This window comes from Sorex araneus, chromosome 2, assembly GCF_027595985.1.
Source record: "Sorex araneus isolate mSorAra2 chromosome 2, mSorAra2.pri, whole genome shotgun sequence".
NCBI classification, from domain to species: domain Eukaryota; kingdom Metazoa; phylum Chordata; class Mammalia; order Eulipotyphla; family Soricidae; genus Sorex; species Sorex araneus.
The window spans coordinates 225,068,544-225,085,381 of NC_073303.1; the positions used below are offsets into that span (position 1 = coordinate 225,068,544).

The 16,838-nt window shown below is 58.6% G+C and overlaps 1 protein-coding gene across 1 annotated transcript; it reads left to right on the top strand.

Moving 5' to 3' along the window:
- Positions 1-4,836: 4,836 nt before the first annotated feature.
- LOC101543862 (keratin, type II cytoskeletal 75) lies at positions 4,837-14,954 on the top strand. Its single transcript, XM_004601499.2, has 9 exons — positions 4,837-5,325; positions 5,893-6,107; positions 6,997-7,057; positions 7,628-7,723; positions 8,693-8,857; positions 10,273-10,398; positions 10,534-10,754; positions 12,251-12,285; positions 14,710-14,954. The coding sequence occupies exons 1-9, from the start codon at positions 4,837-4,839 to the stop codon at positions 14,952-14,954; spliced, it is 1,653 nt and encodes a 550-aa protein (XP_004601556.2).
- The last annotated feature ends 1,884 nt before the right edge of the window (positions 14,955-16,838 follow it).

A 16,838-nucleotide genomic window follows, 5' to 3' on the forward strand; every position in this document is an offset into this window, starting at 1 on the left:
CAGCACCTCCTATGCCGACTCCTGTCCACACAGTGATACCCTGTGGCAATGGCTGTTTCCTCGACGCGGAGCTGCTGACGGGGCCTCCTTCCCTGCCATAAGCCCAGGGTGTGACACTTCCGAGGTCCCAACCAGCATTTGTAGAAGGAACAAAGGAACAATAAACAAATGCCTCTTGTTGGAAGGCTGAGGTCAGACGTGCCTCGCAGACTATGGCGAGGGTAAGAGATGAGATTAGAAAGCAAGACGGAGGAAGGGCGGGTACGTCCCCATGCATGAGCTGCTGAGCCGGTGCCAAGAGCAGCGGGAGATGGGGCTTCTGCTTCCGTGGGTCACTCCCTGCAGGTGACATCCCCTCCCCACCCTCGACAGCAGCCCCAGGCCAGCATTTAAGGCCGTGAGCTGGTGTAAACAGCCTCCTGCCGTGTGCCCCTCTCCCAGCCCACCCAGCCTGCACCCGCAGGCGGTGGCCTCATGCCATGCCCACCTGCTGGGGCCCTCAGGGTGTGCGCCTCGGTTCCCATGGGCCCTGTGAGGCCCTGCCACCCAGGAGGCGCTGCAGGTGCGTTTCACACTCCGGGGACTCAGCTTGGCAGCTCCCTCTCTGCAGGGAACCGGGGAAACTTGGCAAAGCATCTCTGGGAACACTGCTGGGAACAAGGAAGTCAGCAACGCCCCGGGCTGAATGTCCAGGACACCCTGCCATCCCTTCAGATGCCCTCTCTGGGCACACTGTGGGGGCCCAGGATGTTGGCATCACCTCCTCCCTCTTGGGATACGAGGCGTTTCTCCCAGGCTGGGCTCGCCGCTGCTCCCGCCCTGGTTTTCTCCTCACTAAGGTTCCATCCGTGCTCCAAAGGCTGAGCTCCTGCGCTTCATCTCTCTACCCAGACGTGGCTGGCTCCGGGGACGGAGCTTGGGCAGCTGGGACAATGCGTCTGCATGTCTGGGCTGTGCAGGTGCGTGTCAGAGGTCTTGGTCGCAGAGGGAAGGGGATGCTCCCACTTGCTTCTCTAACGCACCAGTTTCAAGTGGCCTGCTGGGGCGGGGGACACGGCTGACCCTGCACAACTCTGTCCCTCCTACTGGGCCTGGGGCTGAGGGCAATGCCCAGCTACTTTGGGCAGGGGTGGGAGTAGAGGAGGAAGGTTTACCCCATGCACACAGTGGTCCAAGTCCTGAATGGGCTGGACTCTGGAACACACACACACACACACACACACACACACACACACACACACACACACACACACACACACCTACCCCCCCACACAGAGTGCCTACAAAGCATGACCATGGTCACCTCAACAAGCGCAAAGGGCAGGTGGCGTGGGGAGGCCCCATGCGTGGGGAGCTTTGGCTGTCCTGAGCAGGGGGTGTTGGAACTGAGGAACGCCACACAGCTACCTCCCCCACTGGGAGCCCCGCTTCTATCCCCCACTCCCACCCTGCAGGGCCACCAGCTTCCTCTCTTCCAGGGCTCACACCAGGAAGCGTGAGGCAGCGTCTGCTCACTGTTTTCCCATCCTGGAACCATGAACACCGGGCAGTGGGGCTCATCACAGCTGTTAACTAAGATAGGGTCCCCCAGAGAGGAGGAGAGGCCCACAGCTGGGCTGTGTGTGGAGCCACTGGGGAAAAAGGGGCCCAGGGGAGCACTGTTGCTTGGGCCCTCAGACACGTGCCCAGGAGCCGATTCTAGGCTCTAGGTCAGTCTGCTCTAGAGCATCCCTTAATCTCCTGTGTCCCCAGCTGCCCTGCTGTCTAGCCTGCACCTCTCTGGGCCACCTGGTTGGAAGACAAAGCTGACGGTACATCCTGTCTCGTGGCCACAGGGGGGAGCATGCCTTTGACCCCCCTCCCCAATCCTCCTGGCCTCCTTCACTGCCCTGACTGTGCCCAGTGGGGTCTCCTTGGCATCCTTGAAAGCCTCCCCATTCCTCTGAAGATGGTTAGGCCCCTCCCTGAGCAGGGAAACTGAGGCATTCACCACCACCCCCCCCCGCAGCCTTGGTCACCTATGCACAGATAGGCCTTAATTCTTGAATCAACGACACCCCCAAACCTCAAGAAAATTCCTCCAGAAACACCCAGTCTTCCAGAATCAGAGAGATTGTGGATATTTGGGGAACAGAACGGCTCTAAATGGCTCTTCTTTCCGTTACACGTCCCATGTCAGGGGGAAATAGGCCACGATACTGTGTAGCAAGTGTGGTGGGGGGCATCCCTGGGCCTCAAAGGAACACTAAGCCCAGGAAACGTATCACCATGGGAGCCACACGTGGGTGGGCTCAGGGAAACGCCAAAGGGTAGGTACCTGGCCACGGTTTATTTGACTGAACTTCTTGGGGTGAGGCCCGGGCAGAATTAAAAAGCGGGCAAAAGCCAAAACAGACTTTTCCCTTGGTTTCTGAGAAGAAAGAAGGAAAGACCAGGATAATAATGTCTGTGTTCCGAGGTTCTGAAGGGGAGGTGTCATTGGCTGGATGTGGCAAACAGTCATGTGGTCATTGTCCACCAGGGTCAAGGTCACAGTGAAGGTGAAGATCCCAGAAAAGGAAGCGAAGGGGGAAGAGAGGTGGACGCCTTCTCTCCCCCATCTCTCTCACCCAAGGCCAAGCAAGCCTCACGAACCAGCAGCCAGGCCAGGAGCTGGAGGTGGCAGGAGGGAAGGCACTGACCACCGGTGGACAGGGGCTACGGCTGAGGGAAATGGACATCTAAAAAGGATGAGAGACCCAACAGGGTCTGGGCTCCCCAAAGAGCACGTGGGGGATTAGGGAGCAATGCTGAGGGGAGGCTAGTTCAGCAAAGTGTGTGCAGCCGAGTGAGAAGAACCTGCAGGGTCGGGAGTGGCTGTGGGGTGGGCGGAGACATTCCCAGGGGTACCCAGCTCAGATGCCCCCCGGCCTGGACCCTCCACCTGCCTTTGCTCCTTGGAAACCCCGGTGCGCTTTGCTTAGCCTGGCTCAGGAAACAAGTGTCCCTTCTTCTGGGAGAAAATGACCTTGCCCAGAGAGCAGAAGACAAAGGCAGCGATTGCTCCCACCCGACGCCCGCTAGGGCCTGGGCGAGCTGGCCACAGGTGAGACTCCCCGAGCACCGCTGGGTCAACAACGCCCGTGACTCACAGGTTCCTGGGCAAACTGAGACTCTAGCAGCCTCTCCAGAGAGGAGAGGTTCTGCCCCCGGACGCCGCTTCAAGGAGGAAGGAACTCTGAGAACAGAGCAGCCTAGATGCTGGCAGCAGGCAAGGTGACCGTGACCCTCAGGAAGGGCACCCGCGGGACAGAGTCTGGGCTCTGGCTGTGCCTCCCCACAGCCCGGCAGCGCCGAGTCCTCCTCTGCCACATGGACACGGCACCTGCATCCCTCTGCTCGCGTGCTCCTTTCCTCCGAGTCCCTGTCAGGAGCTAGAAGTCAGGGGCCAGGGAGATGGCTCAGAGCACTGGGCGTGCCAGCTTTGCATGCAGGAGCCCTGGGTTCCATCCCCGGCACCACACATTCCCTGAGAGACCCCCCAAGTTCTGCTCTGGGAGTAGCCCCCAGCACCGCTGAGTGTACCCCTTCCCCCAAAAGACAAGGGAGCTAGAAGCCAGCAAGGTAGAAGGACCTCTCACAGCTGATGCCCCCTGCATGGCGGAGAGGGGAGCAGAGATGCAGGAAAGGGGGCGTGAGCAGCCTTGCAGACTCCCGGTTAGTTTGTCAGTGGATGTGCATGGTCCACGGGTCCAATAGAGGAAGAAAGAATCTTAGCCTCACACAAGCCAAGAACTATGTGGAAGGTTAAGGCCCAGGAGCTCTGGTCTCCATGGGAGGAGAGGCTGGCCTGGGAGACTCAGGGGGTATGGCAGCCCCAGGCCAAGTGAGCCCAAGTCAGCCCACCTTATGCAGTTAGAGGCTCCCACTGGTCCTCCCACCGGGACTGAGAGTCTGTTATTGAAGCGACAGAATGTAGGCACAGCACCTCTCCAACCCTGCTTGCAGGCCCTTCCTGAATGGTCACCTCGACTGTGAGGAGACACGGCAAACTCAGCACCCAGAGCCCTGCAAGTGGTACCCACCCCGCTCCACAGGGTGGGCTCCAACCCCAGACCTCGCAGCATTTACAGAGGAGCCAGGGCCCACATGCACACACGCACGCTCACACTCCAGATGTGTGCACAGAGGATTCGGAAGAAGCTCAGGAGTGAAATGAAGGGGCAGTGAGAGCCAGGTGGATTTCCCAGGAAGAGGCAGGCAGAGCTGGATTTTCAAGATCTGGAAGAACGGTTTGGGGGTAGTGTGGTGGTGGCGCGGGAGGGGAGGGGGACGCGGGATGCTGCTGGGAAATCATTGCTGAGAAAATGCTCAGGATAAGAAGCAACAGGAAGGAACAGGAAATGGTGGCCCTCCGGCCCTCATTCTGACACAAACTGTTTGGACAGGAGGGAGTCGGTCCCAGGCCTGGGGAAGCGGTTTGGAGATGAGGCAGTGTTTTTGCGTCTACGAAAAGATGCATGATTAGGCCATGACTGAAAGCAATTAACGTGCTTCTCATTCGTCTGCTGATCAAGTTGCAACTAGAAAGGAGTTTCCACGTGGGGGAGGGCGGCCCGGGCACCAACACCAACCGGTAGCGCTTTTTTTTCAGCCCATTTCCAGAGTGGAGCTGATGTGAGCTCAGGGCTGGTGAATGCCTGGGGAATGCCATCAGAGGCTGCCACCCGCCTGCTCCGCCCCTCCCCGGGGCCCATAAAAGCTCGGGGGGCCTGGGGCTGTCCAGATGCCCCATCTCCTCCGGCCCCCTCCACCAGCCGCGACAGGAGCGCGTCCCAGCCGCCTCTCTCAGCCACCATGTCCAGGCAGTCGACCGTCACCTTCCACACTGGCAGCCGTCGGGGCTTCAGCGCGGCCTCAGCCACCACCCCCGCCCATGGACGATCCAGATTCAGCTCCGTCTCCATGGTCCGGCCCGCGGGGGCCGGTGGAGGACTGGGGAGGGTCAGCGGGCACGGCGCTGCCTTTGGAAGCCGCAGCCTCTACAACCTGGGGGGCACCAAGCGGGTTTCCGTGGGTGGGTGTGGAAGCAGCTTCCGGAGTGGCTTTGGCGGTAGGGTGGGCAGCGGGTTTGGGGTCAGCAGTGGGTTTGGGTGTGGTGGTGGGGGCTTTGGCAGCCCTGGCTTCCCCGCCTGCCCCTCTGGGGGCATCCAAGAGGTGACCGTCAACCAGAGCCTCCTGACGCCCCTCAACCTGCAAATCGACCCCACCATCCAGCGCGTGCGGAAGGAGGAGAAGGAGCAGATCAAGACCCTCAACAACAAGTTCGCCTCCTTCATCGACAAGGTGAGAGGAAGTCGTGTCTATTCCGTGGAATAAGCCGCCTGAACTCTGGGTGGGACCCCGGCCCCCAGCAAGAGCAGTGGTGGGGCGTCCTTCCTCGACCCCGGCCCCACAGGACCTCTGAGGAGAATGAGGCATCCCCTGGCGAGACCAGCTCGCTCCTCAGAATCTTCTAGAAATTTTCCCTGGTTCTTCTGAGGAGCTTCACGGACTGGTCCAGTAACCATCACTCAGGAAGCGTGAACGTGGTCTCTACGGGAGGGCTCTCCACTGAGCAGACCAGAGAGGCCATTGCTAAGGCTCTCAAGTGGGAATGGACCCCCACCCCTGCCCCCAGCCCACAGACTCCCTATTTATTCCCGAGATTCTAGTTCAGTGGAAGCCCCCAGAATGCTGGGGGAGCAGCTGGGGCTTCTCATTGGGAGCTGGGGGTGTCTATTTGTGGTCGGTAGGGGGCTGCCGGCTGGAGCTTGTGCGTCTCTTCTTTCACTTATTCGTGGGCTTGTGGGGCTCAGCGTCCCCCCGCACCGAGCCCCTCAGATTTCACCCTCCTCGCCCCCCTCCACCCAGGTGCGCTTCCTGGAGCAGCAGAACAAGGTCCTGGAGACCAAGTGGAGCCTGCTGCAGGAGCAGGGCACCCGGACCGTGAGGCAGAACCTGGAGCCTCTCTTCGATGCCTACATCAACGACCTCCGGCGGCAGCTGGACAGCATCACCAACGAGCGGGGCCGGCTGGATGCTGAGCTGAGGAACATGCAGGACGTTGTTGAAGATTTCAAAGTCAGGTGAGAGACAGGCAGGCTGTGGGCTGTGGGCCTACTCGGGTGTCCCGGGAGGTGATGGCAGGTGGCAGAGAGGCACCTGGCGGCGTCAGCCGGACGCCCGCACACTGGGCAGGTGAAAACGCTGCCGTGTGGGGAAACGAAGGGACAGTCCGCTCAGGCTGTTTGCAAGAGGTGTGTTCTCTGCCACTGGCCTGCGCGGGATCTCTGTGGCCTCTCTCCAAGTGGAAAGGAAGGACATTCTCTCATGGCCAGCATGTGGTTTAGTTCCACTGGACATGGCTCTGTTACATGCACAGACGATCAGAGTCCCAATAGGCAAGTGTGGAAGGGCCCCTGTCCCCAAGGCAGCATGAAGCCTGCCCAGGAGTAGAGGGCCAGTCGAGCCCTTAGCTGCTTGCCCTGGGCTACTCTGAATTTGCACTATTGCACTACACCTAGTTTCTAGAAGCACACTTCTCAGAAGAACCCCCCCCCCTTCCTGAGGTTCATCGAGGGGAGGGGGCGGGCCTGCAAAATCTCTTGGGAATTGTGCCCAATAGACAAAGATCCCCTCCACCTGCCCACCCCCAGTTCCAGCAGGCACTGCCAGCAGCAAAACTCTCTCAAGACTGGAATTGGGCCGCTCGAAGAAGCTGGAGTTACGTCAGCACCTCTGGCTCCCCTCATGAGTTCTGTGCCCACCCTCTAGTCTGACAGAAACCGGGCAGGAGAGATTACCCCTTTTATAGAGGAGGAGAGAGAGGTTACGTGAGTCACGGGAGTCACACACAGGTCAGCAGGAGAGACAGAGCAGATTCGAGGTGTCTGAACTCTTGCTCCTGTGGCAGCACAGTCCCCGGCCCCCGGGAAGGCTTCCCCAACACCCGCCCCCTCTTTCCTGCGCTCTCAGGTACGAGGATGAAATTAACAAGCGCACAGCAGCGGAGAACGAGTTTGTGGCCCTGAAGAAGGTGGGTGGAAGTCTCCCTCAAGAGAGAAGACTCAGGGGGCTGGAGCGATAGCACAGCGGGTAGGGCGTTTGCCTTGCACGCGGCCAACCCGGGTTCGATTCCCAGCATCCCATATGGTCCCCTGAGCACCACCAGGGGTGATTCCTGAGTGCAAAGCCAAGAGTGACCCCTGTGAATCACCAGCTGTAACCCAAAAAGCAAAAAGAGAGAGAGAGAGAGAGAGAGAGAGAGAGAGAGAGAGAGAGAGAGAGAGAGAGAGAAGACTCGGACTGTGGGGTAATCCAACACGTAGGTCTCTCCAGAAACGTGCCCGCGCCCTCGGCACTCTGAGAAGAGCACAGATCTGCCCAAGTTCCCTGCAGAGTTCCGGCCTCGAGACCCCTGGCTGGGTCTCTGTTCACTCGGGAACTTGAGCCCCCAGTTCTCAGCCATCGCTCACCCTGAGCGCTGAACCCCAGCTACTGTGTGTGCTAAAACCCAGCCCAGAAGGGGTGGGCAGGGAGTTGGACATGCCCCACTCTTTTTGGATTGCCGCTCGGGGCCAGGGTCTCAGAGCCCCTCTCCTTCAAGGATGTGGACGCCACCTACATGAACAAGATTGAGTTGGAAGCCAAGGTCCACTCTCTGACCGACGAGACCAACTTCTTCCGGATGCTCTTCGAGGCGGTAGGAGCTCGTGGGTGTGTTTGTTCCTCTAGGTCTGAAGCTGGGAAGGATGGGATGCTGCAGAAACCGGCATCCACCACGCCCCTGCCGGGCTCCGGGCCCCAGATTCTCCAGGGGGATAGGGGGGATTGGGAACCCAAGAGTGGTGCCTGAAATCTGGCCACACTGAAGCCTACTGCAGCTCTGAGCTTCTGACCCTGCCCGTAACCAGCTGGAAAAGATCTCTCATCCCAGATCATGGGGTACCACCCCCAAAGGATCCAGACTCACTTCCTCCCGCTCCCAGGACAGCTCAGCAGGGCAGGATGTACTCAGCCCCTGGTCAGGGTGCTTCTTGCCCTCTGAGATGCATTTTCCTGAGCACTGGGACCTGAGTCTGGGGAAATGGAAGGAAGGAGGGATGGGGTCACATTGCGAGGGGCAGCAGCACCCTGAGACCACCTGAAGAATTCTGACCTGCTGGCATATGAACCAGCCCGACTCCTTTTCAACTCCCAGGGATTTAGACTCAGAGAAAACTCACACTTCAGCCCAGTGTTTTCCAAAGTGATTGACTTTTACCCCCTGCCCCGCCTTACCGGGATGCTAGAACAATCCAGGAAAGGCCGTGGTAACCAAGAATGCAACTGGGGATGCAGTTTTGTTGTTCATTTTAAAAAGGTGAATTTTCAGGGCAACACTGATTTTTCTTCTTTGAAAAGTTGGTGAGAGGTCAACTAGATTTGGGCACCTCTGCTCTATCCTTGGTGAAGTTACCAGGACAGGAGCCTGGAGAAGCGCTGCTGGGCTCACACTCCGACTGCCTTGCTCCCGAATTGCCAGCGGACCCCTCTCTGGGCAGATGTGGGCAGGAGGGGGCCTCCGCAGGGCTGCCAGGGCGGGGGCCCTGCCCTAGATGAGTGGTGTGTCCCAGGGTTCCCGGGTTGCCTCTTCTCTGCCACAGTGACCTTGGGTTTGCTGTCCCTGCAGGAGCTGGCCCAGATGCAGACCCAGGTCAGCGACACGTCCGTGGTCCTGTCCATGGACAACAACCGCTCCCTGGACCTGGACAGCATCATCGCCGAGGTCAAGGCCCAGTACGAGGACATCGCCAACCGCAGCCGGGCCGAGGCCGAGTCCTGGTACCAGACCAAGGTGGGCACCGTGGGCGCTTCCATGATCTGCTCTGGGGCGAGTGCTCACTGCAGTCCCGACCCATCCTTCAGCAAGTAGCCACAGGCCTCAGGGCATGTGTAGGGTTTTATCCCTTTTCATTTGGCAGAAGAATTTTTGAGGCTGCAGAAACTTCGCTTGTAAAGCATGCGGAAACCCGTCCCCATACGTACCAGCGTGTGGCCAGGCGTGCTGAGGGCTCATCGCCATATCCCTTGCAATCCGTTTGGGTGCTGGGCGAGACCCCAAAACAGCCGGCCGGCAGCCTTAAGGCTGTGACTAAAAGGCTTATTGATTCAAGGCACTCGTAGCTCCCCATCCGGGCCCAGGGAGTTCTACGGGGCTGGGAATGGATTAAGTACAGACAGAGCTCCGTGTCTGGGAGGTGTGAGGGGAGCGGGCAGAGAACAGGAAGGGAAGAGGCAGCATGATAAAGTGCTTCCAAGAAGAGGCGGGATTTCAGTCCACTCTGAGAACCAAGAGGACTGAAGGAGGCCGGGGAGAGGGGAAGGGGTTCAGGACCAGCCTGTGGGGGCGACAGGCAGAATGAACACCAGGTGGAACAAGACACAAGGCAGAGGAGGAGAGAATGAGTGACCATCGCTGGAGAAGCCTTTGGAGGGGTGTGGAGGGCTGGGGAACCCCACCCGAGGGGTCACCCACCTGTGGAGATTTGCACCTTTAGATGAGAGCTGTCTGAGAGACAGGATCTGTTAGAACCTTCCAGACTGGGCTCCCTCCAGCCTCGCTCCATCCCCTGCCCTCTGCCCTCTCCATTACTCCTCCGACTTCTCCCACTCTGGGGCTTAGAGGGCTTCTAAAATATCTGGACCTTGTTGGTGTGGATGTCCGTCCCTCGGCCAGGAACTCCCCAAGGACCGTGTCCAGCTCACTCTTAGGGCCGTGTTCCTTAGTGCTACTTCACAGAAACCGTCTTCCCTGTCTGGAAAGCTCTAGATGCCCCCCTCCACGCCCAAGCCAGACACTCAGATCACTCTCTCTCACACCCAGGCACAGCAGGAGCCCCGCTGCTTTCTGGAAGCACCCCCTTGACCCCCGCTGCCCCTCACCCCTCTCTCATACCCTTGCTCCCTTGGAGAGGGCCCAGTTCACTTGAGGCACTTCCAGCATTAGGACCTCTAAGTTCCGTAACTTCCCACACCTGTGACAGGCAGAATGCACTGTGACAAGGACGTGAGCAGGTGCGTCTGCCCTGTGATAGTCCCAGGGCCGCATCCGTCTCTGGGAAGTAGGGGTGCTCCGGAAAGCTCAGCCGAGTGAATGCACCCAGGGGTGCGGGAGTGATGTCCACAGACGGGGCTTCTGAGACACCGAGGCACAGAGTCGTCTCTGCCCTCGGGGTGCCCGGGCCGCTGACCCTGCTCTGGCCCTTTCAGTACGAGGAGCTGCAGGTGTCCGCGGGCCGGCACGGCGACGACCTCCGAAACACCAAGCAGGAGATCTCGGAGATGAACCGCATGATCCAGAGGCTGAGAGCCGAGATCGACAACGTCAAGAAGCAGGTAGTGCTTGGGGGGCCCGGGAATGCACCCAGCTCTTCCAGGTGGTTCTGGATGTCTGGGGCACACATCCCCACAAAGCCACACAGCCTCCAGGGGCTGCGGGTTCAAGCTCCCGGCTTCTTCCCTTTCTCCCAGTGCGGCAGCCTGCAGACGGCCATCGCCGACGCGGAGCAGCGCGGGGAGCTGGCCCTCAAGGACGCGCGGGCCAAGCTGGTAGACCTGGAGGAGGCCCTGCAGAAGGCCAAGCAGGACATGGCCCGGCTGCTGCGCGAGTACCAGGAGCTGATGAACGTCAAGCTGGCCCTGGACGTGGAGATCGCCACCTACAGGAAGCTGCTGGAGGGCGAGGAGTGCCGGTGAGGGCCGAGCACCGGGCGTGTCTGGTCGGGAAGAGGGGGCCAGGTGCAGCTGCAGTTGGGCTATGGCGGGCGGGCTATGCTCTTTCTCTAGCCAATCATTGCCGGCCTCCTGTGTTTGAGCTGTAAAACTCTAGGACCCCACGAAAGTAAATTCTACCTCACGGAGGCAGGTCTGGACAAGTGATAGGAATAGCTTGGACTGGGAATAGACAAAGATTTGGACTTAGGGTTCTATCACTAACAAGCCAAGGAACCGTAGGTAAAGCTGTTCCCACCTGTTGTCCTCAATTTCTTCGGTGGTAGGATAGGGACCAAGCATCCTGACCCCCGGTCACAGTGGGAGTTTTGTGCTCTCTGGCAAGACCAGCCGTGTGACTCCAGCTGAATGTCTCCCTGACTCGGAGACCTCTCCTGTAAACCAGACATAACGATAGTGTTAGTTGGAAGAAAATGTGTGAAGCTCTCAGAACATTTCTGGGCACATGTATGTTTCACCAGTGTTAGCAGTCACTCAGCTTCCTGACACACAGCACACACGGGCTTCGGCATCTAAAGAATCTGGCTTTACATCCAGTTTTGTGGCAAACGTGAAACAATCTCTCTGCGTGACAGTTTCCCTTCTTGTCAGAGTGAGAGACAAATGCCAGCTCACTGGGTCATGGGGAGAATGAAATAGCATCGGGTAGATAACAGGTACAGCGTGAACAGAAGCTCTTAGTCACCTAAGTGCCTGTGCGGGAATGAGTGAGTGTCCCTCCTTCCTCGGGATGCTAACTGAAAATACTCTCGTTGCTACAACAAAAGCAGGCAGATTTTTGTTGTTCTTGCATTGTGTGATTCAGACCTCACCACACCAACCGCGCAGCACTGCCCGGTGCACAGGAATTCGTTGTGGAGGGAGAGATTTTCTCATTCCGTGCCCAGTCCTGCCTTTCTGTTCACCTTGGTGCATGATTAGCTTTCCTTTCCGGGAGTCTAAAGCTCCCTAGTTTAAATCTAATTCTAAAATGACTGGTTTGGCTCCTCTGAACTTCCAACTCTACAGTATACCCTTCATTACCGTTTTAGGTTTTGTTTTATTTTGTTTTGTTTGCCAGGTGAGTGGTGGGTGTCTCTCAAGAGGTACTCAGGAGTGCCTGGGGCCCTTCCCAGCAAACCTCAGAACATTGTGGGGGCCCAAGGATGTGGTACTGCTCAGATGCTGTGGTGGATTACCCTGGTGGTATACTCAGCGGTATCCAGGGTTACACCGGGGGAGGCACCAGGAGGTACCAGGGTCAGTCATATGCTAAGGCATATACCTTAAACCCTGTAATATCTCTCTGGCCCTCAGTTACAAATGTGTAGTACTATATTTAATATCGACGTGGAAGCAAATTCAGCCTCCATTACTTCCATAATAAAGTATTAAGGGGTTTTGAAATACACTTAGATCAATTGCACATTCCCCCCTTACCTGGCTGGTAACCTGCTCTCTCCCCTCCTCCCTCCAGGCTGAGTGGAGAAGGCGTTTCTCCCGTTAACATCTGTGAGTATGACCCACCCCCTTGGAGTGGCCTTTGCTGCATGTGTGGGAGAGGATTGGGGGGTGGACAGGGAGGGGACAGGCATGTGGGAGGCAGGACGGCATGAGGCCTGAATCCCAAGAAGGAGAGCCGTATTAGGGAGAGTGTCATTCAGGGCAGGATTCTTTTTTTTTTTTTAAGTAAACAGATTTTATTTGGAGGTTTTTTGGCGGGAAGGAGAAGAGAAAGTGAGAGAGTGGAGAGTAAGAGAGACAGAGCAATGCTCTCAAGAGAGAACACGGGCTTCCCCAAGGGCGTTCTGCACACATCCCAGCATTAGACATGAAAGCATGAACGTACCCATCTCAAGAGGGGAGATGCGGGCGACACATGTGCTCAGACATCACATGTGCTTGGCCACGCAGGCACAAGCAGCACACGGGCTCGGGCAACATATGCGCCTCGGGGCAGGATTCTTGACTCTTTGCAGGCACCGAGGGGCGAGGAGGGGTTTTCTGGGACCCTCCTGCCTGCATTTGGTTCTCAACCCGCTTACACCCGCAGAGCCTACACATGGCCAAGCACAGCTGTAGAAAACCCACAAGCCGAACCTCCTCCAGCACAAGAATCCGCACTGATCTGCTTTCAGGACTAGCTCGAGATGGGAATTCCAGACAGACAGGATTTGTAGAAACTCCAGGCCTCTCAGCCTTCCGAGGGCACCTTTCCGCCGGATCCGAGGGCACTGTCCACAAGGCAGCCCTCCCGGAGACAACTGGGGAGCCTCTGCAGAGGGTATCTGCAGAAGGGGACCCCAGGTTGCCAAGGCAGTGAGAGCACCCAAAGGGGAGCAGTTGGGGGCGTCCCCTCGGAAGCAGCAGAGGGGCTAGCCAGCTGCCAAGGCCCTGGGCCCCGGGCTGCCGCTGGGAGCAGGGCTTTGCTCCCGAGCTCGGTGCTGGCCTCTGGAGGTGAGAGAAGGGCCTTGCTCCTGAAACCAGGTACAGGCGCAGTCTGATGCAGGAGGCGCCAAAGCATTGCTTCGGGTACCCTGAGCCCTCAGACGCCCCCTCCTCTGTATCCCCTCCCATGGCCTCTTGTCTCATTTTGGGGACTGAAGCCTAGCTGCCAACGCTTCCTTTCTCCCTGTCTCTGGAAACCCCCGAAACAACTCGGGGCACAAAGCCCCGTACGCGCGGTTACTGTGAGATGCGTTGTCTCACAGTTCTGGGAGCAAGGAAGTCAAAACCGAGGTGTCTGTGGGGAAAGTTTCTTCCTTGCCTCTCCCTGCTACCCGGCCTCTGGTCTCCCCAACTTACACCCCCTTCTGCCTCTGACAATACGATCTTTTCCCTGTCTGTCTCTCCTTTTTTGTTTTTCTCTCTCTCTTTTTTTTTTTTTTTTTTTGCTTCTTGGGTCACACCTGGAGATGCCCAGATGTTACTCCTGGCTCTGCACTCAGGAATTACTCCTGGTGGTGCTTGGGGATCATATGGAATGCTGGAAATCGAACCTTGGTTGGCCATGTGCAAGGCAAACGCCCTACCCCCTGTGTCGCTCCAGCCCCCCTGCCTGTCTGTCCTTAAAAAGACATCTCCCCTCTCCTTAGAGGGACACTAGTCACCCTTACCTTTATCTCAGCTGGATTACATCTGCCAGGGCCTAATTCCAAACAGGGTCTCAGTCACACTGCGGGTGGGGAGAAAATGTCTGTTAGACTTTCTATGTATTTTAAGGAGGAAACAGTTCATTCAAAATGGAACCTAGGGGCTGGAGTGATAGTACAGCAGGTAAGGCATTTGCCTTGCACAGAGTCGACCCGGGTTCGATCCTGGCATCCTATATGGTTCCCCAAACACCACCAGGAGTAATTCCTGAGTTCAGGGCCAGGCGTAACCCCTGAACATCACCGGGTGTGGCTCAAAAACCAAAACAAACAAACAAAAATGGGAGTCCATTTCTCTAACGTCAGTGTGGCCCTGAAGAGCCCAAGGGTTGTGACTTGTTTGAGGGGACGGTGGTTTTCAAAGTTGGTGGGGGGTGGGGGGGAGGGATGTTGCGGGGAGCACATAGACCCACTGGGCTATGGGTCTCTTGTTCAATCAGGAAGATTCCAGCCCCTCTGGAGTTCTGAGTGGGAGTCCGGGGGCCACGAGGAGAAGCCCCGAGACCCGCTGGAGGCTTTCAGAGGGAAGGCAGACCCCAGCCTCGGCCCAGAGGAAAGTGGGCCAGAATAGCAGGGCCTGGGGCAGTGGAGTCCAGGGAAAGGAGGGTACCCCAAACAGCCCCTAGGAGGGCCTTGTGCCCAGTGAGTTGTGGAGGCGCAGGTCAGGGACCCCACAATGACAGCCCTGGGGTAGCGGGCGGGAGCGGCCCAAGCAGACCCCAGGACCCCCCACCCCCACCCCGGCCTCTCCTGGCGTGACCCCGCTCCTCTCCTCCTCCGCCAGCCGTGGTCACCTCCACCATGTCCAGCGGCTACAGCGGTGGCAGCAGCCTGGGAGGGCCCGGCCTGGGTCTCTGCGGAGGCAGCAGCTACTCCTTTGCGCCCGGCAGCCACAGCAGCCACAGCCTGAGCGCGGGCCTGGCAGGCCCCGGCTTTAGCGCCAGCAGCTGCCGCAGCCTTGGGGGCGGCGGCTCCAGCGTCAAGTTCGTGTCCACCACGTCGTCCAGCCGGAAGAGCTTCAAGCACTGAGGAGCAGCCCTCAGCCCCGCTGGCTCGCCCTGCCGGAAGCAGGGGCATCGCCGAGCCCCGCCCCTGGACATCCTGCCCTCCACATGGCCGCGAATCCCCCTCCCTGGCCCGGGCCAGACTGCCCGGGGTGCCCCTCTGTGCCAGAGTCCACCCCTCCCCGAATTTCCCTCCTGGCGCCTCTTAGGACCCCTCCCTCAGTGCCGCCCTGCATCCGTCTGGGGAGTCTCCCCAGCCGCCCCCCCACCCCAGTGTCTATTAAATGCAATGGAATGTGCTTGGTGCTGCCTCTGTCTGGCAGGGGGGCGTGGGGGGGAGGCCCCCTCCTCTGCAGGCCCCCTCCAGCTCAGCAACCCACGGCCAAAGGGCCAGACCAGCAGATACCGCCGCCTTCCTCCCCACTACCTCACAGGACCCGGCCTGCAGCGGGCACCCTCCCGCTCTGCCCACTCCTCCTACCTCTCCTGGGGATGCCTCTTCCGAGAAGCGCGGCCCCTGGGCAGAGCCTCTGCCCTGCCTCCCACTCCATTGTCCAGTCCCTCTGGGCCCGCTCTGCCCTCCCCAGAGCAGACTGGGAGGTGGACCCCACCCCACCCACCTAAGGACTCTGTGTTCCCTGCAGCTTCAGACTTGCAGGCCCAGCGGAGAAATGACAGGCCAGGCGAGGAGTTAAAAGCCCGCCCGCGGGGCAGCCTTTCCCCAAGCCCAGAGCCAGGAGCGAGTCAGGGTAATTGCAGGCCAGTGAGACATCCTGAAGCTCCCACATTCCTGGTTTGTAAGGTCGAGGGCCCCCTCCCATCAGGGTGCCGCCCAGCATGGAGACCCGCACGGGCTTGGAGGCAGACCGGGGGAGGGGGGGGAGAGCAAGCTAGGGTCTGGGCTGGGACTGCTGCGACTGGGGACCAGGGCTCAGAACCCCCATTCCCACCCACACCAGCAGGGGAAGGAGTCAGAGTTAAGTGCAGCCCAGGAGAGATGAGGGAAATCTCAGGGTGATGGGTGGGGAGACTGGGGAGGCAGGACAGGGAGGACATCAGGAAAGAGAGTGGCAGGGTTGGACCATCTCTCCAGCCCCTAAGGAGGATGGCGGTGTGGCTCAGCGGCCAAACACGTGCCCGGCCATGTGAGCCCTGGGTTCGATGAAGCTCTGGATTTGGTCTCTAGTGCCAAAAAAATACATACATGCATACATACATATGAAAACAAAGAAGCAGCCTATTTAGGTCATAGGGGTGGTTCAACAGTCAGAGTGCATGTTTTGTATACTGTAGACCTAAGGTTAGAGCTGTATTGTCCCCAAGGCACCAGTGGGAATTACCCTGGTAACCACCCAGTGGGAAGGAAGGAAGGAAGGAAGGAAGGAAGGAAGGAAGGAAGGAAGGAAGGAAGGAAGGAAGGAAGGAAGGAAGGAAGGAAGGAAGGAAGGAAGGAAGGAAGGAAGGAAGGAGAAAGGGAGGGAGGGAGAGAGGGAGGGAGGAAGGAAGGAAGGAAGGAAGGAAGGAAGGAAGGAAGGAAGGAAGGAAGGAAGGAAGGAAGGAAGGAAGGAAGGAAGGAAGGAAGGAAGGAAGGAAGGAAGGAAGGGAGGGAGGGAGGGAGGAAGGAAGGGAGGGAGGGAGGAAACACTGGGGCCACTGAGACAGTGGACAGGAGTGGGAGAGTAAGTTAAGACCCTGGACCAGAGCATGAAAGGGAGTGGCCAGGACCTGGCCATGAGAACCCGCAGTTCCCTTGGGCAAGCTACTGTCCTCTGCAGCAAGAGTCCGTGACCCTGCCCAGGTGACCTGTGCCCGGCACCAGCCCAGCCCTCCCCAGCCGTGAGGCCTCAGTCCCTTTAGGCACGGGGCTGCTCCCTGTACAAAACAAGAATAAGAACAGTGATCGCCCCCA

Excerpts from the sequence above, each read along its gene's own strand:
- LOC101543862 (XM_004601499.2), top strand. The coding sequence starts at position 4,837 with ATGTCCAGGCAGTCGACCGTCACCTTCCACACTGGCAGCCGTCGGGGC. Across the intron at positions 7,724-8,692 it reads TCCGGATGCTCTTCGAGGCG|GAGCTGGCCCAGATGCAGAC; the intron begins GTAGGAGCTCGT and ends CTGTCCCTGCAG. Across the intron at positions 10,755-12,250 it reads CTGGAGGGCGAGGAGTGCCG|GCTGAGTGGAGAAGGCGTTT; the intron begins GTGAGGGCCGAG and ends TCCTCCCTCCAG.